Source organism: Thamnophis elegans, chromosome 4, assembly GCF_009769535.1.
Source record: "Thamnophis elegans isolate rThaEle1 chromosome 4, rThaEle1.pri, whole genome shotgun sequence".
Classification (NCBI taxonomy): Eukaryota; Metazoa; Chordata; class Lepidosauria; order Squamata; family Colubridae; genus Thamnophis; species Thamnophis elegans.
In genome coordinates this window covers 125064921-125089756 of record NC_045544.1, presented here as the reverse complement: position 1 = coordinate 125089756, position 24836 = coordinate 125064921, and the positions used below count along the sequence as shown (strand labels likewise).

Here is a 24836-nt window from a genome sequence, read left to right as displayed (position 1 = left end):
CATCTAACTGCACCATTCTGCAGAGCATTTAACCCATTGGATCACTGTGGCCATATTTCAGCAAGCCAAATAAATGACATTTGAGGGAAAGAGCCTTTTCAGTGGCAGCATCCATTTGTGCTTTCTTTCTAAAATGCATGTTTTCCTGGCATCAACGGACATTTTCTTATTAGGTGTTGTACAGTCAATTTTTTAAAAAAAAAAACCAGGGGGAAACAGGAGGAGAGAAAGGCCAAAAACAGAACAAGTCTATTCAGAAAGTGGTAAGAAAGAACTTTGCAACTCCAACCCAGTTTCATATCATTTTTTGGCCATGTGGCTTTTATCACGTGCGTTCAAAATTCAATATATGAATAGCTTTGAGGATGCCTGCCTCGAGAAAGGAGGACACAAATTCATCTAACCGAAACAAAAGGAAAAAAACAGAAGATGGCTTTACCTTTGGCTCAGAAAATGGTTGTTCTTTTCCTCTAAGCTCACAGGTGTTTCTTGCTTATCTTTTATTTTAATTTATCTATAGCCAAATACCAGAATCCCAAATTTTTAACATTTGGGGGAGACCTGAAAATTAACTACACTAACCAAACTGCTACTTAAGGGGGAAATTTACAATCTAGCATGCAGGAATGGGAGTTTCTCAAAGATATATTAATTACCTGCAGTTTCAGATTGAAATAATTGTTTGTTTTATGGTTGAACAGATCTTGCCCTTAGCAAAACTCTCCTACAGGTAGGCCTCAACTTACAACTATTTACCAACCATTCAAAATTACAACAACAGTAAAAAAGGGGGGGGAGGGGGAGACTTACAGTTGGTTCCCATGGTTTCCCGCCCCTGATTTAATCAAAAGTTATAGACATCATAATCCTCGTCTTTTAATGATCCCATAATCTCTTGCGGGGTGGAATCTGGGCAACTGAATAGAGCTGAATGTTACTGGCCGGATGCCTTTCCTGTTGCCAATGAGGAGTTATACTCAGCAGATATTAATCTCAACATTCCCAGAGAGAGAAATATCTGCTTCTACCTAGGCTCGAACTCACAGCCATCTGATTGTGAGGTAAGAGCGCCACCTCTAGGCCACTGCACCACTCAAATCAAAAGTTATAGACATGCTTTAGCCAAGTATGATTTTACAATTGCTGGAATATGTTGTGCTCCTCTGACAAAAGAAAACCGACTGCATTACTGCCAGTTTTATTTGTATATTTAGAACTACGTCATTGTTACGTGCCCAGTATTTGGTAGAGCTATGAAAAACTATGCTCATGTATGCACAGTATCGTACAAAACCTGACTAGGACTATATTTTAGCCAGATGTTGCAAAATAAGAAACATGATCAAAAATTGAGCATCCATTTCTGACACTTGCCTGGTTATTTGCCAGATTATATTTTGTGTTAACTGAGACAACTTGTTATATAAGTGCTTGTCATAAAGCATACTTACTATGCTTCAAAATCTGATAGACTAGTAGTTGGCAAGCAAGTAGTTAGGTTGCCCTTTTTATACATAGCAACCGTAACAGCTACCCCCCCTGCCAATATTTTGGCATATGTATGATGAGTATCAGTGAACAGGGAATACAGCCATTCACTATCCTTTAACAACACGATATGGAATTATAGAAGTAATAAAATCACTGTCTACAATTTTAGAAGTTTTTTTCAGAACTTGCCGCACCAGCTTCACATGTTCTTCTAGGGTCTCAGAGAAAATCAAGATGTCATCTAAATAAATGAGTACTCCGCATTACAGGTGGTCATGTAGCACCTCATTTATGTGTGACCCGTCAAAACCGCGGTCCACTAAAGGGCGCCCGACGAAAGCGCGTACGTGACGTCATCAGCAGCGCCACGAAAAAAAATAAAAATAAATTAAATTAAAATTAAAATAAAATTAAGGCAAGCCGATTCACATAAAGGTAAGGGTTAGGGTTAGGGTTAGGTTAAGGGTTAGCGTTAGGTTTAGTGTTAGGTTAAGGGTTAGGTTTAGGGTTAGGTTAAGGGTTAGGTTTAGGGTTAGGTTTGGGGGGGTTAGGGTAAGGTTTTCGCTTTAATTTTAAATTTACCGCTCACAGCGCGATGTTTTCGTCGCGCTGTGATGACGTCACGTACGCGCTTTCGTCGAGCGCGCTTTAGTCCACCGCGGTTTTGTGGTGGAACCCATTTATGTACTGCATGAAGACTGCGGGTGCTCCCCACTGGCCCAAACCGTGAGCAATTTGTTCATTGGACTTTAGAACCAATTCAAATGGATCTTCTTGTTAGTATGGTGCCCTTTGTGAGTACAATGTCCTATAACAGGGGTGACAAACTCAAGGCTCTTAAATCTGGCCCGTGGTGCCTCTGGCAGCCAAAAGCCCCACGGCTCATTTTCAGCCTGGATGCATGCCCCCCCCCATGCCCAGTTTTGGCTGGCAAACTGCTGCAGGAAGCCGTCCAGGCTGAAAATGAGCCGCGCAAGGGGACCGCGTGTAACTTCCCCCGCGTGTAGCTTCCCCCGCATCCCTTTTTAACCGACAGGATACTGCAAGAGGGGCCCGTCCCGTCTCTTCCTCCCCTCCCCCGGCCGGCCCACGGAGAACAACAATGCTGATCCAGTTTGATACCCCTGCCCTAAAGTGATCTTAATAAAGGAGAATATTTGTAACTCAGAGTTGAAATGACAAGTCCTTGTGCAGCACTGATGAAGTCACCTAGTTTGGGTAATGAAACGTCTGCAAGAAAACAACCAAGCTCAGAAAGCACCAAGGTTCCCTCCCCGCTTAAAGTGATCTTCTCATACTGAGGTAAAAGTGTGAAAGGAGACTAGAGATGAGAAGAAACGATTAAGCACCAAGATAAGGCCAGATTCCTATCTTATAACGCAACTATGAGCTGTTGCCAGGAGATCCTAGAAAATTCTCTTTTCTTAATTTGTAGGTGTCTGTCTGCACTGTTTTTTCCAGAAAATTTCTGGGTAGACTGCAAAGTTGGATTTCTTTTGAAGGCTCAGGGGGCTAAGTCTTGCTCTCTGCTTTTGCTTTCTTATCTGACCCCAGGGCTGGTGGAGAGAGTTAAATAAGTTTAATATAATTTTGTAAGATGCTATTTCCATGCCTACCCTCAGCTATTGTGGAAAATATCTGCAGTGCTATCTCAGGAAAGAGTCATTCACTTGTTATCTCTTCTCACTGCTAGCCTAGCCTTGAATCTGGTACCTCATTAATAGCGGGATTTAATTCTCAGACGAAATTATCAAATGCTTTAATTACTAGAACGTCGTGAAAACGATTACTTCAGGTCAACAAAACTCACTTAACAACTGTCTCGCTTAGCAATAGAAATTTTGGGCTCAGTTATGGTCATATGTCGAGGACAGCCTGTAAATGTTTGTAATAATCACAGCTCTATTTTGTCCTTTAAGGACTGAGTGATTAAAAGGAAAGATGTATTTGAATCAGGAGGATGCTGATAAAAGTAAAGGTAAAGGCTCCCCTTGCATATATGTTCTAGTCATTCCCGACTCTAGGGGGCGGTGCTCATCTCTGTTTCAAAGCTGAAGAGCCAGCGCTGTCCGAAGACGTCTCCGTGGTCATGTGGCCAGCATGACTAAACGCCAAAGGTGCATGGAACGCTGTTCCCTTCCCACCAAAAGTGGTTCTTAAGAGCCAAGGTGGCGCAGTGGTTAAATGCAGCACTGCAGGCTACTGCTAGATCAGCAGTTCAGCGGTTCAAATCTCACCGGCTCAGTGTTGACTCAGCCTTCCATCCTTCCGAGGTGGGTAAAATGAGGACCCAGATTGTTGGGGGCAATATGCTGACTCTCTGTAAACCGCTTAGAGAGGGCTAAAAGCCCTATGAAGCGGTATATAAGTCTACTGCTATTGCTATTATTTTCTACTTGCATTTTTACACGCTTTCAAACTGCTAGGTTGACAGAAGCTGGGAGAAGTAACGGGAGCTCACTCCGTTAATCGGCGCTACGGATTCGAACCGCCGAACTGCCGACCTTTCTGATCGACAAACTCAGCGTCTTAGCCACTGAGCCACCACATCCCTAGGATGCTGATAGAAGTTGGCAAAAAGGGATCTTTCTATCTGACTCCATCCTTGCATTGAAGTCAAGAAGAAGCCTTCCATTATCACAAGGCAGATGGCCTTTTGCTCTTCCTATGATAGGCTTATATAGCTTCTACATGAAAATGTCCTTTCAGACTGAAAGATGCAACACTAATTAAATAATAGAAAAAGCAATTATGGCCCTGAGCCAAATCTCATAACTGCCTGGCAGCGTTACAAGGATCAACAAAAACAACGCCAAAAGGAATATGAGAGAATTCAAAAGCTAGCATACTCTTTCATGTTATTTTGATTCATCCCCCAGCTTTCTATTTTGGATCAAATGAATCTCTTTCTTTCATCTGAGTCCCTGAAAATGCTACGACCCAATTGCAAGCTGAAACCTCTGACGACAAGAAGTCTTCCCATGTAACAGCAAGCCGAAGTGCTGCACTTGGTGCTTATCACCGCTTCTCCGAGCGCAATTCCTATCATGCGAACTCTTCAGGGACGTCAAAGAGTGGCAAGCAATTGGCGGTGACCTCCGAGGACATGATCTGTTAATCAGATGGAGGAGACGTGGCAATCAAGTGTCAGCTTTTAAATAGGTGTGTGATTCAGCTCTGACCCAAGGGACCAAATCACTCGAGGCAACAGCTCTCATTTAAAAGCTGCAGTATCATTGGCATTCAATTGCCAGGAGAGGAAGAATTCCAGAAGGTTCACATGTTCACAAGGGAGGTATTCCATCCCAAACAAGATGCATAAATGGAAGGGCTTATTTATTTTATATTTTTTAAAACCCACTTTTTAATAAATAATCTAAGGCAGCAAAAGCATATCTAATACTCCTTCTTCCATTTTCCTCACAGATACAACCCTATGAAGTGGGTTGGGCTGAGAGAGAGTAAATCATCCAGCTGGCATTCATGCCTAAGGTGGGACTAGAACTCACAATCTCCTGGTGATTGGCCCAAAGTCACCCAGCCGGCTTTCATGCTTAAGGTGGGACTAGAACTCACAATCTCCTGGTGATTGGCCCAAAGTACCCAGCCAGCTTTCATGCTTAAGATGGGACTAGAACTCAGTCTTCTGGTATCTAGCCTGGTGCTTAACCGTTAGACCAAACTAGCTTATCTGGTTTGGTCTGGGGCAGTAATTACACATCAACCAGTGGTTGTCAAAGCAGGACCCGTCAATGCAGTGGTGGGATGCAACCCGCACTTAATGTGTGCTTTGTGCGCACACGCAGCGTTCAAAAACCACCCATTTTAAGTTTTAAAATGTACCTTCTATGTCAGTGCTGGTGAGTAAAACAGCTGACGCGTGGCATTCCGCGTGACCCGACAAAAGGGCGAACGACAAAACTGTGCCGACTAAACCGCGTCACTAAAACCGCGACGTCACCAACGTGGCGACAACAACGCAGCGACAACAGCGCGGAGACAGAAGGGCGATTTCAGTCGACAGAGGAGCGATTTAAGTTAAGGTAAGGGTTAGGTTTAGGGTTAGGTTTAGGGTTAGGTTTAGGGTTAGGTTTAGCGTTACATTTAGTGTTAGGTTTAGGGTTAGGTTTAGCTTTACGTTTAGGGTTAGGTTTACGATTAGGGTTAGCATTACGTTTAGGTTTAGTTTTACAGTGCACTTCTGTCACCGCGCTGTTGTCGCCGCGATTCAGTGCTCATTCATCGGAGCGCTTTAGAACACCCGGTTTTATCACCGCGGTTTAGTCAGCGCGGTTTTTTTTTTTTTTTTAATAAATGTTTTTTAATTTTAGTTTAAAACAGGTACACATCTTTCTTTACATCTGTAGAAAATGTATCAATCAATTACAGATAAGTTTTGGTACATCTCCTCCACAGTCAACCAACATAACTCATATTAACTAAAGCATTATTATATATCCATTTTCATTTAACTGTAATTATTATCTAGAAATATTGATGAAAGTAATAGTCTTGAACAATCCCTGCCCACACCGGTGGGAGAGGAAAAAATCAGAAAAGGAAAAAAAAAACCGACAGATAAAAAATAAAAATTAAAATAAAAAATAAAAAATAAAAATAATACAAAAAAAGACAAAAACGACAAGAGACAAGGCAGGAAAATAAAACAAAACACAGGTGTCTATCATGAGAAAAAAAAGAAGTATATCAGCTGGTTACAACATGCTTTTGGTGCTTCTCTTCCATTAACTCATATTAATTCAAATATCTTAACTCGAATGTTTACCATATCAACATCATTATACCTCCAGTTTTAATTACTGTGGTTATTTAAACATCCTTCATCCTTAGCTATGCATTACATAATTAATCCATAACACATGCTGACAATTCATTTACTTATTTGTAAAATCCTCTATTATCATCAAATCCTCATATCCTATTTTAGCTGGACATCCATGATATTTAATTATATCATATATCATAACATTTTCCCAGTATTGATTAACATTTGATTGTATGTATTTTATTTAGTTTTTTAATAGTGATAATTATTGTAGTTAATACTCTTTACCAACATTTGGTAAATTTATCCAACGCGTGGCAATTGGCTGGAGAAGATCTTGCTATTGGAGAGACACTGGCTGATAGATGGAAGAACGTAATTTAAAATCTAGCTAAATCTGATTACCTTAATGTGTAATAGATATAGCTGAATAATGACTGATATGGATAGTAATATATATAATTTGGAACTGGCTGATAGATTGAAGAATACAATTGAAAACTAGTTAAACCTAATTGCTTTTTCTTGTAACAGATATAGTTGAATAATAATTGATATTGATAGTAATGTATATAATGTGGAGTTGATATGATAACTAACAATTGGAAGATTATACATAAAGAGTATTAACTACAATAATTATCACTATTAAAAAACTAGTCGGCGCGGTTTTGTCGTTTGCCCTTTTGTTGGTGAACCGGCATTCCGCTGTGCCACACGAATCAGTTGTGTTAAAAAACTGGGAAATATAGGACAGGAAAGGGCAGGGGCAGGTGGGCGGGGCCAACTACTAGTTCACCTGAACCAGTCCGAACCGGTTGAATGCCTCCCCTGCCTCAATGCCAAGACACCTGTCAGGACTTGAAGAGGCAATCACAAGAAAAAGAGACCAATTATCTGAAATCTTGCCAAATTTCAGCCATCTTGTTTTGAGAGTACGGTAAAATTTGACAAAAATCCAGATTTGGTTTGAGCATCAGAGCTGGGGGGAAAATTGCCAACTCCCGGCCTTCAGCCTTGACAACCTCCAGATACTTGTGTGTGGCAATATCGAACAGAAATCAAGTTGGAGAAGTCTGAAAAGATGCTGAGAAGGCCTTAGAAACCTTCTGTGTGAAATGTACTGACCTGGAACAGTGATCTGAATTATGTCCACTTCGTCTGGTTCTATTTTGATGCGTTTAATCCCTCCCAGTTCCCCTGAGGTACCTATTAAGGAAAGCAGAACTGTGAGAATTTGGAACAGAAGAAAGTTAGGAGAGAGGGAGAGGGAGGGAGGGAGGGAGGGAGAGGGAGAGAGAGAGAGAGAGAGAAGGAGGATGCTTAATCTGTTTTCCCAAAAATAAGACCTCCCCAGATAATAAGCCCAATCGGGCTTTTGAGCATATGCACTAAGCCCTCTCCAAAAATAAGCCCTCCTGAAAATATTGCAACACTGCAGCAGCCATGAGATGACAATGCTCGCCACCTCCTGCACCTCAAAAATAATAAGATCTCCCCCAAAATGAGGTCAGTGTTTATTTTAGGGGTCAAAAGAAAATAAGACCCTGTCTTATTAAACACGGTAGACAAATAAGAACCATAAAATCTGTAACAAGAAATTATTGTTTATCATCTTTTTCTCCCTTGTTTACTATTGTGATACTTAAAGCCGTATCATCAATTAAAAATACTGAATTGGGCCATTTATTCTTCTCTCTCAGTCTCCCTTATTTATTTGCAACTTTGTATACCTTCTTAATTTTAAAACACCTAAAATAGTTTATAATAAAGGCTGAAGGCCTCAGACAGGAGCGTTTCCATTTTGGAGATGCCAAGGATTGAACCTAGATCTTTTGTACAGAATCATATTTATTTATTACATAAATTTGTATAGCGTTGAGTTGAGTTGAGATAGCGTTGCATCTACAGAAGGGAAATCTGGTACATATGCTCTGCAACTGAGTTAATAGCACTTCTGTACAAAAATAAAGTAAGATTCTAGTCCTCATGGTGCTGAACAAAGGATTTATATAAACGGGAATGCACAAGCTGCCTTTCATAGGTTTAGGATCATAGCAATTTACAAAGACTGCCTGTAATTCCTACTAGGAGCCTTACTTATCTCTCCTGAACATACGTATACAAATTGAATCTGGAAACCGCAACCCATATATCAAATTCAAGAAGGACAAGGGTATATATCAAGGATATATCTAGGGCAAGAAACTCTTCTAAGGTCAAACTTTTTGAATTAGAATAGAATAACAGAGTTGGAAGGGACCTTGGGGGTCTTCTAGTCCAACCCCCTGCTTAGACATGAAACCCTACACCACTTCAGACAAATGGTTATCCAACATCTTCTTAAAACTTCCAGTGTTGGAGCATTCACAACTTCTGGAGGCAAGTCCTTCCACTGATTAATTGTTCTAACTGTCAGGAATTTCTCATTAGATCTACTGTAGGTGCTTCTCTCCTTGATTAGTTTCCACCCACTGCTCAGGTGCCTTGAGAATAGTTTGACTCCCTCTTCTTTGTGGCAGCTCCTGAGATATTGGACACTGCTATCATATCACCCCCTTAGTCCCTTATTTTCATTAAACTAGAGATACTCAGTTCCTGCAACGGTTCTTCATATGTTTTAGTCTCTAGTTCCCTAATCATCTTTGTTGCTGTTCTCTGCACTCTTTCTAGATTCTCAACATCTTTTTTACATCATTAATTCTTCTCCATAATAGTCATGAGGATCTGAATCTTTATTCTAGGCAAACCAATGTTTTGCATTTTTAAAGAGAAGCTTAACTTATTGGTTATCTACTACCTTAATGGACTTAATAAATATACTAAGGCACACATGTTTATAGACGTATGGTTTGTGAGCTCGGGAGCTGTATAAATTGAGAAAAATAAATAAACAGATAACAGTACATAATTCATGACATTCAATCATGAAAACTACAGCAATGCTACATAATTAACTCCATATTATATTCCAATGCAGACGGTCTCAACTATCTTCTTCTTACTATTACTTGAACAAAGCAGTGGTTGCTGGTGACTTACCTGGCTCACAGTCTCCAGAGATGAGGCATTTTTCAGACCTAGCAAATGAAAGCAGGATCAAGCAGGTTTCGTGATTTACAGATTACAGGTAGTCCTCAACTTACAACCATTCGTTTAGTGATCGTTTGAAGTAACAACAGTACTGAGAAAATAACCTAGGACCATTTTCCACTCTTAGAACCATTGCAGCCACCCCGTGGTCACGGGATGCTTGGCAATTGGTTCATATTTATGATGGCTGCAACATTCCCTTTTGCAACCTTCTGACAGATAAAGGCAATGGGAAAGGCAGATTCACTTAACAACCACGTTATTAACTTTAACAACTGCAATTGTGGCAACAAGGGTTGTAAACTGGGCCAAAACTCATTTAATGAGTTAATGCCCTCATCACCTCAAGACTGGAGGCTCTACATGGGACTGCCCTTGAAGAGTGTTCGAAGACTTCAGTTAGTCCAGAATGCAGTTGCGCGAGCGATAGTGGGCGTACCTAGGTACACCCACGTTACACCTATCCTCCGCGAGCTGCACTGGCTTCCCATTGGTCTCCGGACACGCTTCAAGGTGCTAGTCGTTACTTTTAAAGCCCTACATGGTATAGGGCCTGGCTACCTGAGAGACCGCCTCCTGCCATTTACCTCCCAGAGACCCATAAGATCCCACAGACTAGACCTCCTCCGGATTCCATCTGCCGGTCAATGTCGGCTGGTGACTCCCCGGGGGAGGGCCTTCTCTGTAGCTGCTCCGGCACTATGGAACGATCTTCCCGTGGAGATCCGGACCCTTACTACCCTTCCAGCCTTCCGCAAAGCAACCAAGACCTGGCTGTTCCGGCAGGCCTGGGGCTGTTGATTTATCCAGCCCCCATCCTAAGTTGCGAATGTTATGGAATTTTAATGTTGTTTTTTTAATTTTTGTATGTTCCCCCTTCCTTTTTATTTGTAAGCCGCCCTGAGTCTCTCGAGAGTGGGCGGCATACAAACCCTATAATAAATAAATAAAATAATTAATTAATTAATAAGTATCTCACTTAGCAATATAAATTTTGGGATCAATTTTGGTCATGTCGAAGATTTGCTTTGGTTCATTTCATTTTTTCTTGATTTTTTTTTTTTTTTGCATTCTGCATCCTTCTACGTATCCTTTGGATCTGTAATCTGTCAGTCAAATATAATATTCACGGCTGGAGGATGGGCTCATTTGGATACATAGGATCATTCTATTTATGTCAACTGTTTAATTCACATCCTTCTCAAAAGAATAAAGTCTTCTAAGATAGAAGAATACTTCCTGTGCTAAACTGCAATGAATCTTTGGCTATATTACCTTGTCTTTGTGCTTGGCAAGCTGAGATGTGAAATTGATTTATATTATGAGAGATCAATAGAACTGACAAGGCAATAAATGTATATAAATATCCCTGTTCAGTGGTTATGGAATTATGTCTTTCTTTTAACTTAATCATATCACTGGGCCAGTGTATCAACAAAACAGTTTTCTGGAAAAAAAAATGAGATTGAGATTCAAGTAATACGGATGAAAATCTAGTCTAGTGTAATTCTTTTCTTGATTTTATCTAGAACAAGGCTGCCAAATCTAAGCTGACAATATGACCATTGGATGGCAGCAAAGAGGAGATGGTTGTATCTGCTGCCATCTAGTGACTGTCTGGGAAAACAACCTGAACATCGAAAAAAACAAGTTGGTGACAAGAGTATCACCTACGAAGATTTCCCTAAGAAACACAGGTATAGGACAACAAAGAAAGAACACAATTAATCAAATAACAAGTATTTGTGGCTTAACAGTTCATGCTTTTAATAAAGTCATTGGAATCCCAAGGACTTTCCATATAATGGCTTGATATACCTTCTAACACAGTATAATCAAAGCATGGAACTCTTGTCCCAAAATGGCGCTGAACTATTTGGTTTAAAAAATAACGTAATTATGGAAGAATTGTATAAATAAGTATCAACTATATTAATCAAAATATAACCTCCATGTTCAGAGGCTACATATCCCAGCAATAATACACAATGGTCTTCATATTCCACCATTGAACAAGATAAAAATGAGCTACCTGTGATTAGCTTGAGAGGTCCCTGCTAAATCAGAAAATGCCCTTCATGTGGTTCAGGGGAGACGTCCCCAGAGGGGCTTGATGGCTCAATCTTGGTTGCGTCTTTGGTAAATTTGTTTCCTGGTGGTGAGGATTGGGCAGCATGGGAAAAGAAAAGGACAGATATTTTGCTGCTGCCCTATTTTGAAGGAAGAAGAACTGTATGGTCTAAAACAGCGGTCCCCAAGCTTTACGGCTTGGCAGCCCGGTGGGGCAGGGGAAGAGAGGAACTGCCCTGTGGCGGCCCACCACTCGCACAAGTCAAGCCGCGCATATGTGTGTGGGCCAATCAGCCACCCACACAGCCCGGTTCCAAATGGGCCATGGCTCGGTAATGGGCTGCGGCTCGGGTGTTGGGGACCCCTGGTCTAAAACACATATCAAGACATCAGATTCACAAAGTTTTGCCCTTTGGGCATCTATCAGCAACATGAAGAATGCAAGTGGATGGATGGATGGTCATATAGTAATAGCACTTAGACTTATATACTGCTTCACAGTGCTTTACAGCTCTCTCTAAGCAGTTTATAATCAGCCTATTGCCCCCAACAATCTGGGTCCTCACTATACCAATGTTGGAAGGATGGAAGGCTGAGTCAACCTTGAGCCTGATGGGATTTGATCAGCCAAATTGCAGGCAGCCAGCAGGCAGGCAGGCAGCAGAAGTAGCCTGCAGTGCTGCATTCTAACCATCGCGCCACCGTGGCTCTTAATACATCAGAAATGTATTTGCGGAGGCTGCTCTGAACAAGAGATCACTAAGGTAGCTTCCAACTCTACAGTTCTAGGACCCAGCAGATTATCCCAAAGAAATGCCATCCTCCAGAGAAAGAAAGAAAAATGTTTCCCTTAAGAACTTATTAAAACCAATATCCAGCATTAGGAGATGTAAAGGACCACACTGGAAATCCGATTGCTCTGGGGGGAAAACTAAGTGATCGCTATGAGTCAACACTGACTGGATTGGGGCATAATTAATCAATCAGTGCTAATGTCACAGCATAATCTAATCTCTTCCAATTTGCCATTTGTGGAAGATGCTTTCATTATTGGTAGAGCTTATAACGAAAACTCTTCCAAAGGCCTTTGGGAGAGAAATTGGGCTTCTACTTCTCATTAAAAGAAAAGGCCCAATCCTTTCCAATGGGTTTGAAAAGCTTATCACACCCAGGGAGGCTCTGAAAATTCCATTTACTTTACAGAATTGCTCTACAGAGCAGAAGAATCATATCTGGGTCAGAGATGTTAAGATCTCTCACCTGTTCTGCACTAGTTTATTCCTAGAAGAATATCATCAAACATTGCTACAATTTTGAGGTCAAAACAAGTCTTGAGTTCATGTACAACTTTTTAGTTTTCCCTTACATGGCCAAGTTTGGAAGATTTCATATTCATTTCTGACTGAAAGTTTCCCTCTTTCAACCTAACCAAATAACACCAACTTAGTCTGAGAAGACCTCTTTTCTACTGTGGCATGATGTTGCCACCAACTCATTCCCAGTCTAGACATGAGACAACCTTAAATCATTCTTAGGTGTTTCAGTGTTAAAAACTGTATTTTTTTATTCCACCACCACTGAAGGGCAATCTCTAAGTATACAAAATCTGTTCTTTTCTGTCACCTGTTACCTTGGAGGGAAATCAGGTGACTAGTAATGACTGGGAACAGGGACAATAAAGGCAAGATAGGGATTAGCAATTCCTTCCAATTCATTCATCTCAATATTGTTTTTTTCCAATGCAACCATGGATGGACAGCATTTCAGCTAAGCAATCAATTGTGGAAAACTGTGGACACCGTATTTTTGGGACTATAAGATGTATCAGACTATAATATCCACCTAGATTTAGAGGAGGAAAACAAGGAGAAAAATAGTTTTTAGCCTCCGCTCATCCCATTTTCGCACTCCCCGGTCTCCAGAAGCACTTTGCAGGCCAAAAACAGGGACGTTTCTGATGAAAATGGGACATACAGAGCATCGCAGAGTGTTTCTGGGTGCTGGAGAAGGCGAAAACGTGACGCGCGGTGGGTTCAGGAGGCTACAAACAGACCCATATTCAATCTATAAAACGCACCTAAATATTCATCCACTTTAAGTGGGGGAAGTGCGTCTTATATTCAAAAAAATATGGTAATTTTATTATCCATTTTTAATTACTAAATGGGACAGATTCAGGTCTTCGGTTATAAAGCTGACTGCTTACAACAAACCACAGGTATAGTTAATAAGTTTAACACAAGCTTCTCCAGTCTAATGTTATTTGCTACGACTCAAATTAGCGAATCACCATTTCAGTGTCACAGGAAGAAGTCCCTTCTCTAGTACAGATAGTAGTAGTTAATTCATCTTTTTGAAATTCAGAGAAGGAAAAAGCTTCAAAGTGTCTAGCTGGCATTCTATTTGACAGGATCTTTGGGGAAACTGTCTGACATACCTGTAAAAATTCTTTCATCAAACATCCTGTAAAGGAAGGAGAAATAACTCAGGTGCAAAGAAGGGGAAAAATAACAACAAAAAGCATCCATCTGAAATTGATAGGGGGATAAACATTACCACCCTGAAATCGGTGGTTCATGTCCCAAGCTTATCAGAATGACACAGACATTTTTATTCCTTCTCACATGGAAAGAGAACTAAACTTCCTGATGGTTATTTAGAAAGCGATTTTTAAAATTTAACATGCCAATGATAGATAACTAAGATGCTGGATCCCATTGCTGGTTCACAGATTTGTGGGACCACAAATTGAACATGTTTTTCTACTGTAATAAAAACATGCATTGCCTTTTTGGGTGAGCCCTGATAAATTCTCAAATGCGCCTCAAGAAAATAAAGTTGGAGAAATGCTAGATCTATTTACAAAGCTTATTTCCACTGGAATCAGAAAAGTATGTGTGTATGTGTGTGTCAAAATGGATAGAGATAACACCCTTTTTTGACCTATCAAGAGGTGCCCCTGATTGGAATGGAAGGTCCCAAACTTTGCAGTTCCTTCCAGCATCCGTTTATGAGATGCTGAAGCAGTGAAGTACCTTTTGATCACGAAGTGGATATTGTGCCTTTCTTCCAAGATCCGCTTGAGCTTGGGGACTCCATAGGTGCAGGGCCTCTTGAAGGGGATTTTGTCTGGAATTCCAATGATTTCTACAGCTTCCGGATCACAGGCAATTTTCCGGTATGGGACAGGGACCATATGATCCAGTCCCAAGGCTTCAGCTGACATGGTAGAACATAGAATCTTTAATATAAGAACAGGCAGAAGAATAGAACATAAGACAAACCCCACTGGATTGAACCAAGGCCTCTACAATCCAGTATTCCTTGTCACAAAATTGACCCCTCTGTTCTCTGGAATGCCCAGACAAACCACTTGTTCATATTCCCCAGTGGCTGAAACTGAGAGATATGTTGGCTGTGTGCATTCAGCACAGTTTAGTTGAAAACATAAGCGTCTATACTGCTTATTTTTAATCTCGGTTAGTTCTTTATGGCTTAATGTACTGTAGAAATCCACTGCTTAATTTAATGATTCAGTGATTTGGATATGCCCAGAAAATGAGATAATTCAGGTTAAGTATGTTATGCAAACCCAATCACTGGCTGTCTTCAAACACTGCTTAAGCTATGATTTAATTATTTACTGAAAAAACCACAGCAGATTTACATATCGCGATAAACTGAAAGCAATTATTAACAAACTAAAATGGCTAGGTTTACAAACCACATTCCTCCTAAGCCAAACTACACTATAGCTTAAGGGTAAAGGTAAAGGTTCCCCTCGCACATATGTGCTAGTTGTTCCTGACTCTAGGGGGCAGTGTTCATCTCTGTTTCCAAACCAAAGAGCCAGTGCTGTCCAAAGATGTCTCTGTGGTCATGTGGCTGGCATGACTAAACACCAAAGGTGCACGGAACACTCTTACCTTCCTACCAAAGGTGGTTCCTATTTTTCTACTTGCATTTTTACCTGCTTTCAAACTGCTAGGTTGGCAGAAGCTGGGACAAGTAACAGGAATTCACTCCATTAATTGGCGCTATGGATTCTAACCGCCAAATGCCGACCTTTCTGATTGACAAGCTAAGCGTCTTAGCACCATTGAAATATTTTTTTAAAAAAGTAGTATCATTCATGCAGAATGTAGTTGTATAGAATGCACAATCTGCATGTCATTATTTTTCATTTCTAGCCCAATCTGTCAGAAATTGTGCATTTGAATTTCAACAGGAAATTGCTAGGAGCAGAGGGACTCTCTTGCTAATTTAGATGCAAAACAACACGGACTTCTTAAATAAGGTTTAACTTTAACTCCTCCAAAACTGCTCTGCCCCAAGTGGTCACTGGCTCCCTCACCACATAATTTGCATACATATTGCCCACTTTGGCCATAGTATTTCAGAGATCAAGTGATATATCAGAACATTCCAGATTCAAATCATCTTCCCATCTTAGGCCTATCTCAATTTCTTAGCCTCAGCAATCCACTTTTAAATGTGGGCATAATTGTACTGAGCTATGTACAGGTCAATGCTTGAGCCTTAATGGAAAGTGAATGTTTTTATTGCTTTGTACACAGTGCGTTTTATACAAAGAAACATGAATCATTTGTGCTATCCCAAACAACTCTTCCTGTTTATCTTTTAATGTTTAACCCAGCCCAAATCTTTAAAAATCAAAATACCAGAGGAAAAAAGCAACAGAAGGAAAGATAGGAAAAGGGATGGAAGGAAGAAGTAGAGGGGAGAAAGGGGGGTGTTGTGGTCGGCCAGCAGAGCTGACAGTAGATTCGGACAGTGAGGAGGTTGGGGAGGAACATGGGCCAGTCTTGGAGTTTGGGGAAGGCTCTGACAAGGGCTCTGCATTGGAGGCAGAGATGGGCCAGGCCATCTGATAGTTATCAGCTGCTTCAGAGTCGGACATCAGTGGGGCAGAAGAACAGCTGGAGTCTGTTCCCAGTGTAAGCATGCACAGGAGTTGCCAGATGAAAGGAACAGCTAAGAACAGAGGTCGACTTGGGAGTAAGGCCACAGGTGGATGGTGGACGTCCCCGCCGATAGGGAATAAGAGAGGAGCGAAAGGGGAGTGGCATTTGCAGGAAACAATTAGTTCGCTAATTGGTTTGTGATTCTCCAAGACTTCTTGCCAAGTTTTGCAGATATCGGCCTGTCAGCTTTCCAAGCCTGATAAGTCTGTGGCTGTAAATCCTCCCTCAAAAGACTTTGTTGAATGTGAATGAGCAGAATTCACAGTAAATTAATAAAAGGGGTTTTTGTCAGGACAAGGAGTTTGCTTCATACTCTTGGAATCCTAGGTCAGAAACAGGGGGAAAGGAGAGAAGAGCGGGGAGGAGGAGGAGGAGACCTAAGAGACAGAGAATATTACAAAAGATTCTCATAATTCAGAAGGTAACCATGAAGATCATCATGATGGATGATGCCATCTTGGTGGCAGAAAGAACATCATAGCAATTAGTGTCTTTCCTAAAGCTGGCAAGTTACAGACTCAAAAACCCAATTTACCACAAGCTACTTCCACAGGGTGGGGACAAAAGAAGAACTGCCGATGTATTTTTCAAAGGAGCAACTATCATCATGGTAAAGTTATTTATAGAACTCCTTGTTATATTCCCATAACAAGGATCTTGTGGTCTTCTCTTTTCTGTAGGAAACCAGTTCCCATCAACCCCTCCCAGCACTGACCAGGAATTGGAGTGTCAATCCAATAACATCTGGACGGCCACTGGTTTTCTGCCACAGATATAACTGCTCCCCTCATAAATGACATCCTTGCTGTTTTGCCATTGAGAAAGACCAATTTAGAGATTGATAAAAGTTGACTTTTCAAATGGAGCCCCCCCCCACCTCCCTCAGGAACTTCCTTAAAAGCTGTAGCACCCCCAAAAAACCACCTTACCGAGAAGGAATTAAGGAAGGGACATGTAACACAAGCCACCTATTGTGACAACAGCGAATAGCGGTTTTATTTTTAAAAAAGCTTGGGATCAACAGGAAAAAAAATGCCTTAAAATTGCTTCGTAATTATATGCAAGCCACAAACACCACAGATGATAAACAGAATTTTACACCCACTCACCATATCGACTGTTAAACAGAATTTGCACACATTCCCTCAGGGTGTTGATATCTTCGGTTCTTTATAAAATTGTCCCATTTATCTAGGAAAACAAAAGAAGATTCTGTGCTCCAGAGGAAGAATCTGGTCTCCACGAAGCAAGGTTTGTGCCTTCCTACCCCATTGCCAGGGGCTTTTCTTTTGCACTGGCTACCCCAGATAGGGACCCTTACTACATATAGTTTCCAAAATCATCACAAAGCAAGGCACATCATCCAAAATTGTAGGTCTTGGTTATCAGTCCAGATACATTTAGTCTGCAATAGGGTGGGGTTGTTGTTTTTTTTGCATTCATACAGGGGTATCCACTGGTGACTGTTTCAAAGGTAAAAAGATTTAATCTTTAAACTTAAACCCAGCAACTTCACAAACAGCTCCAAGTCCTTTTTTAAACAGCAATATGGAAATGATCTCAGGGTAGAATATAGCACTGGGATTTTCTGGTGATCTTCCATCCAAATAATAACCTAGCCAGGTTAGCCAGATGCTGTTACCTGCTGTATGCCTGGGGTGGGTTCCTGCCAGTTCTAACCTCTTCTATAGAAGAGGTTCCACAAATCTACAGTGCCGTTAGAACCGGTTCCAGCTCCCTCCCCCCCGCCACCCGTCCGCACATCATCAAGATGAAGAGCGAGAGGAGGAATTCTGGGAGTTGAAGTCCACAAGTCTTAAAGCTGTCAAGTTTGAACACCCCTGAGGTTTTTTTTTCTAAAGGGTTAGGGATGCAAGAGTCTTGTAACTTGACAGCTTTAAGACCTGCGTGCTTCAAATGCCAGTTTCTGAGCCAACATTTTGGTTGCCAAGCAAGAATGTTGTTAAGTGAGTTTCACCACATTTAACAAGTTGGCCATGCCCAACCAGTCACATGGCTGTCAAGCCACTCCCATCTGGTCACATGGCCAGCAAGCCACTCCCACAAAGCAGGCCACACCTACAGAAGAGGTTCTAAAAAATTTTGAAACCCACCACTGCTGTATGCATTATTTTTTGCAATTGAATTGTACTTTTAAAAAATTTATGTAGTCACCCCCAAGCAGTGGGAGGTCAGTGATGTAAAAATGGGCACTGAGATCCTGTTAAAGCCCAGGGGCAAGAATTCATATAGAGCAATGAATCCTTGAAATTTGGTCAGAAGTGTTGAGATCCACCTAAACTGTAGATGATCACTGACCTAAATATTTCTCAGTTTCACTTCTTTCTCCTCCATCATAAAAGGGAAAAGTCATTTTCCATAAGACTGAGAGACTGTATTGAGAGAATTTGGGGGGATGACTTGCAGGGGCTATGACTACCCCATTTCTGTTTATGCAAAACCATGGTCAAGTGATTTGACATTCTGTTGCCTCACACTTCTGCAGGAGGTGGGACTGACTGTGGTCCATCTGCTTGTCCTCCAAAATAAGATTTGCCTGACAGCTCCTGTGATGTTTGTGCAGCCTACTTCCTTGACTGACTGACTGTCTTTTTTATTCAAGTGAGTATTCTGGGTGGCCTAAGCACATAACATTTTTTTTTCTTAAGTTCCTGGCAAGCTCAACTGAATGTATTTGTATTATAAAAATATTTACATTCCCCATTTAGACTTGGCATCTATAGAAAAGAATTAAAATAAAGCTGTATGTTATAAAAATATATCATCACTTTAAAATGTGCTATAAAAGCTAATGAGAAACTATCTCGATCAAGTCGGAAGAAATGAAAAGAAGCCAATGAGAAAAGGGTAAGAGACTGGAGTGCCGTCAATTCTGAGCGGAAAATATATCATGTTTTAAATATAATAGGGAAATGAGTGGAACACACATGCTTAGCTCAAATAACCTGCCAGATCTATCTATAGTGTAGAAGTAGGAAAATGTCTGGTCTGAAAGCTTGGAAAACCATTGCTAATCAGTGCAAACAATGTTGCTCTAGGTCAGTGTTTTTCAACCTTTTTTGTGCAAAGGCACACTTTTTTCATGAAAAAAATCACGAGGCACACCACCATTAGAAAATGTTAAAAAAATTTAACTCTGTGCCTATATTGACTATATATAAAGTGTTTTTCCCACGGCACACCTTACACTATGTCACGGCACACTAGTGTGCCACGGCACAGTGGTTGAAAAACACTGCTCTAGGTGGACCACAGGGAAACTACAGTAGGAGCTCAGCTAGTGTTGAGGAACGTTGAGGTAGAAATAAAGTGAAGATAGGAAGCTATCTTCTACGTCTATGGAGATTCTCAGTCATCCAGCTCAGGGTTGTCCCAAGGGAGCTTTTCCAAGAGGAAACTGGACTTCCTGATCTTTCCTTGAAGACATTTCACTTCTCATCCAAGGAGAGCTCAAGAAGAAGAAGAGCCGAAGAAGCTCATCCAAGAAGCTTCTTGGATGAGCAGCAAAACATCTTCAAAAAAAAACCCCAGAAAATTCAGTTGCCTCTTGAAAAAGCACCTTTGGGATAGGAAGGTATGCTTCCTGGACGCTACTGCTTCTATTAAAGGTAAATGTTTCCCTTCACACATATGCGCTAGTCGTTCCTGACTCTAGGGGGCAATGCTCATCTCCATTTCAAAGCCGAAGAGTCAGCGCTATCCGAAGACATCTCTGTGGTCCAGCTTTAAAAGTTTCCCCAAAGGAGAATAGGAGCAAAAGAACTGGCCCCATGCCTTTTTGTGACCACATTACTATTCCAAGTGACGTGATCTGTGAAATGCCAGAAAGGAGTGGTAGAACCTGAAGGGAGTGGGGGAGTCAAAAGAGGGTTCAGCCTAGAATCTCTAGGTAGCCACAAGCAAGCTAAGTCCAATCCCCTTGAATTCCGTTGGCCTTTATCTAACTTCTGGCAAGGGCTAACCTTAGTTGAGAATATTCCTGTGCATAAGTAGCAATAAATCAGAATAATTGGACCTTCCCATGTGGACCTGATCTTTCACACCTGATAGGAGGCAAGTTGCAGACCCCCAACCCAATGGCCTTGTATTAGTTGTAAAGGAAGTCTCATGCCAGCCAATGTACATAAAAGGAGACAATAAAACAGAGAATGAACATAGGATTCACTTGCAAAGGTTTCCAAGCTTATTTGCAACAGGTCCGAGAAACTCCAGAGAGCTCCTGTCACTTAAAACAGGCAATTCTGATCACCTTAAATCAGAGGTCCCCAAACGTCAACTTTAAGACTTGTGGACTTCAACTCCCAGAATTCATAGCTGGATGGAGAATTCTGGGAGTTGAAGCCCACAAGTATTAAAGTTGACGTCTGAAGACCTCTGCCTTAAATCAATTCCCTAGATGCCAACAGGTACAGGTAGTCCTCAATTTACGACCATTCATTTAGTGACTGTGAAAAACATGACTTATGATCAATCCTCACACTTATGGCCATCACAGAATCTTTAGTCATATGATCAAAATTTAGGCACGTAGCAACTGCTATGTTTTTAGGACAGCTGCAACATCTCAGGATCATGTGATTGCCATATTTTTTTTTAATTAGTTTTGTATGCCGCCCACTCTTGGAAGACTCTGGGTGGCTTACAATAAAAAGGGAGGGGGAATATAAAACAATAAATAAACAGTTTAAAATTGCAACAACATCCACAACTTGAAATGGGGCTGGACAATTCAACAGCCCCAGGCCTGCCGGAACAGCCAGGTCTTCGTCGCTTTATGGAAGGCCAGAAAGGTAGTAAGGGTCCGGAACTCAACGGGGAGATCGTTCCAGAGGGCCGGAGCAGCAACAGAGAAGGCCCTCCCCCGGGGGATCACCAGTCGACACTGACCAGCCGATGGAATCCGGAGGAGGCCTAGTCTGTGCGATCTAATCGGTCTGTGGGAGGTAATTGGCAGGAGGCAGTCTCTCAGGTAGCCAGGTCCGATGTCATGTAGGGCTTTAAAAGTAACGACTAGCACTTTGAAGCGTGTTCGGAGACCAATAGGAAGCCAGTGCAGCTCACGGAGGATAGGTGTAACGTGGGTGTACCTAGGTGCACCCACAATCGCTCGCGCGGCTGCATTCTGGACTAACTGAAGTCTTCGAACGCTCTTCAAGGGCAGCCCCATGTAGAGCGTGTTACAGTAATATGCGACCTTCCCAGCAAGCTTCTGACAAGTAAAGCCAATGAGGGAATTTGGATTCATTGGATTCATAAAAAAGGTAATAAAATCAGCAGCGACCACTCCCAACAACCGCCTTTCTTAGTAACAGAATTTCTGTCCCAACTGTGATCATAAGTTGAGGACTACCTTTAGTTAGTAAGTAGTACTGTTGTAGTCCGCCAGCGGCCAGCAGAGCTGGTGGCAGACTCAGACAGTGAGGAGGTTGGGGAGGAACATGGGCCAGTCCTGGAGTCTGGGGAAGGCTGATAAGTGCTCTGCATCGAAGGCAGAGAGGAGGCCAGGGCCGTCCGACAGTTATCAGCTGCCTTCAGAGTTAGAGATCAATCGGGCAGAAGAACACCTGGAGCCTGTTCCCAATGTGCACATGCACAGAGCTGCCAGGAGAAGGGAAAAGTTAAGGAACAAGAGCCAACTCGGGGGTAAAGGCACAGGTGGACGATGAATGGCCCCTCCCATAGGGAATAAAAAGGAACGAAAGGGGAGTGGAGTTTGCAGGAGACAATTTGTTCATTTAATTAGTGTGAAGATTGATTTGTGACTCTCAGAGACTCCTTACCAAGTATTGTTTTCTACAGGATTGCCAGTTTGGAAGATACCAGCCTGGCAGCTCTCCAAGCCTGATAAGGTCTGTGGTTATAAATTCACCCTTGAAAGATTGTTTGCCAGGACTTTGCTGAATGTGAATGAGAGGAATTCACATTAGCTTAATAAAAAGGGGTTTTGTTGGGATAAGGAGTCTGTTTCATGATTTGGTGAAGCCTAGGTCAGAACAACTACACGACTTCCCTGAAGGACTTCTTCCATTGTCAAACTGCTATTGTTATAATGTCTTTTAACATTCATCCACACTTGGTCTTTCTATCATTTAAACCCATTATTTCGCTCATTTATCTGTAATCCCAGATCTAAGATCAACCACTTTACGCCTTTATTTTCCTTCCACCAGTTATTTAGTGTTGTTTTTCTAACAGCTTTTTTGGGAGGTCTCATATGAAAGAGTTCTATAATCTGAATTCACACTCACCTGTAAAATTTTGATGCCGTTCTCTAAGACCAGAGAATGCAGTCTTACCTGATTTGTCGTGGACTATGGAGAAAAGGATGCGTTTGGAGGAATGGACATTTTGGATGAGTGGACCACCGGGGAGGATAGATTTCTGTCCTGGACACAAAAAAGCAAAGAAAGCAACATAAGACTGAGGGAGGGGAGGATGAGAGAAAAAAAATCAGAAAAAATCATGACCAAAGCAAAAGAGGATCTGCTTTTACATTTGTTGCAGTGGTTAAGTGAACTCTGCAGTCATTAAGTACATCCATTTTCCCCAATGGGCATTTTCTGCTGGAAAATGGAAGTAAAACATCAGAAATAAGGGGGGGGGGCATTGCAAATTGTGGTTATGAGACCAAGGGGTACTGTAAACACTGCAAAGACGAGCCAGTTGCCAAGCATCCAAAATGCTTCTTCACACACACACACACACGTGTTTGTGTGTGTGTGTGTGTGTGTGTGTGTGTGTGTATGTGTGTCTGGCCTTCATAACTTGGAGAATGAGTCACAAGTAGTTCTAGGGTGGTCTGTCATAATGTCGAGCAGTTGTTAAGCAACCGGTTGGAAGTTGAAAACTATCTGAACAGGATTATTGCCTGGTGTTGCTTTCTGTTGCATTTGGGATTCCAGCTCAGAAATTTCAGCAACAAAATAATAGTCTTCCTTAGCCAAAGCTGATGGCTACTGAAACAAAGTAGGTTGCATTAAGAGATGTACAGGTAGTCCTCGAGTTACGAATGGAATGGAGCCTGCCCCTTCCATTCGTAACCCGAGGATTCATGGGAGTGAATTTCGAATCTTGAATCGGATCACTCCCTCCTTTTCCCCAAAAATTCGCTAATCGAATGCGAGGCTCCTTAAGGACACATGAGGTATTTCAGGGTGGGTGAGGCTATGGGGGCCCTAGTGATGGAACAGGCCACCCGCCTAACACCACCCAAGGCCTTCCCGACCCATGGATCCAGCCTTCAGAAGCTCCATTTTGACCTGCAATGTCATAGGGGAGGCCTGTGGAGGCCCAAACAGAATGTTGGAAGGGCACAACTGCCCCCCAGAAACTCCATTTTGACTGGCAACATTCAGGATGAATGTTGCCAAGCCTCTGCAGATGTTTGTAAAGGTGAACAACTGCTGTGGTGTTGCAAGGTTCGTAGTTTCGTGTCTTGTTCGCATACACTAGGGGGTGCTTATTGCGTAAATTCGAACGTTCGCTAAAGGAATGCTCGTAACCCAGGTATTGTCTGTAATTCATGAGTGAAGGCTAGTTACAAAAGCTACAGTTTTATTTAAAAATTTTGTTCTGTTTTGAAATAATGCTTGCACCTGTTTACATGACTTTCATCAAAAAACTGCCAACGTCAAAAGTGCTTGAGTAACGTTAAGAGTTATAGAATATGAAAACTTGTCTTTTTGTTAATTGCTAAGTGGTTGAAAAATAGAAAACAAAATGTCTGACTAAATGGGCAGTTCTTTCCATGGAGACATATAAGAAATGGAATTTCTTAAGCACCTGCACTGGGACTGGCACTTTTCAATAAATGATCTTGACTTTGGGGCAAGCTGTGAGGTGGTAAAGGCAAGCTGTGAGGTGGTAAAGGTTGCAGATATTACTGAATTATTCAGAGTGTTAGCGAAGAGATCTACGAGGATCTCTTCAGACTGAGTGAATGACCCACCAAATGTCAGATGCAATTCAATTTTAAGAAAATGTAAATGATTCTCACTTTCCTTATGAGAAGACACATTCAGGACTCTAAGGAAGAAAAAAGTTGAATGTGATTGAAATATAAAATGTGTATAAAATCATGAATGGCCTGGAGAAAATGGACGAGGAAGAAGTTTTTTCCTTCTCTCTTAAAATGTTAGAACCAGGACTTATTCAATGAAGCTAATTTAGCTGGCAGGAGATTTAAAATAGAGAAAAGCAACCTCTTCTTCACCTAATGCATAATGAACTTGAGGACTGAATTGTCCCCAGACATGGTGATGACTACTTATTTAAATGATTTTAAAAGGGGATCGGATAAATTCATGGAGGGTGGGTCAATTGGTCATGAAGACTCAATGTTACATTCAGATTAGGGGCAGCATATTTCAAGGGGAAGAAGAGTGGGTGAG

The 24836-nt window shown here is 41.6% G+C and overlaps 1 protein-coding gene across 1 annotated transcript in view; it reads right to left on the bottom strand.

Moving 5' to 3' along the window:
- Positions 1 to 24836, bottom strand: part of GTF2IRD1 (GTF2I repeat domain containing 1) — a 172823-nt gene that overhangs the window by 54296 nt on the left and 93691 nt on the right. The window contains 8 exon segments of the mRNA XM_032216806.1: positions 7406 to 7486; positions 9320 to 9398; positions 11455 to 11522; positions 13878 to 13903; positions 14476 to 14659; positions 17535 to 17593; positions 17595 to 17616; positions 22743 to 22832. Coding sequence (XP_032072697.1) covers positions 7406 to 7486; positions 9320 to 9398; positions 11455 to 11522; positions 13878 to 13903; positions 14476 to 14659; positions 17535 to 17593; positions 17595 to 17616; positions 22743 to 22832 — 609 coding nt within the window.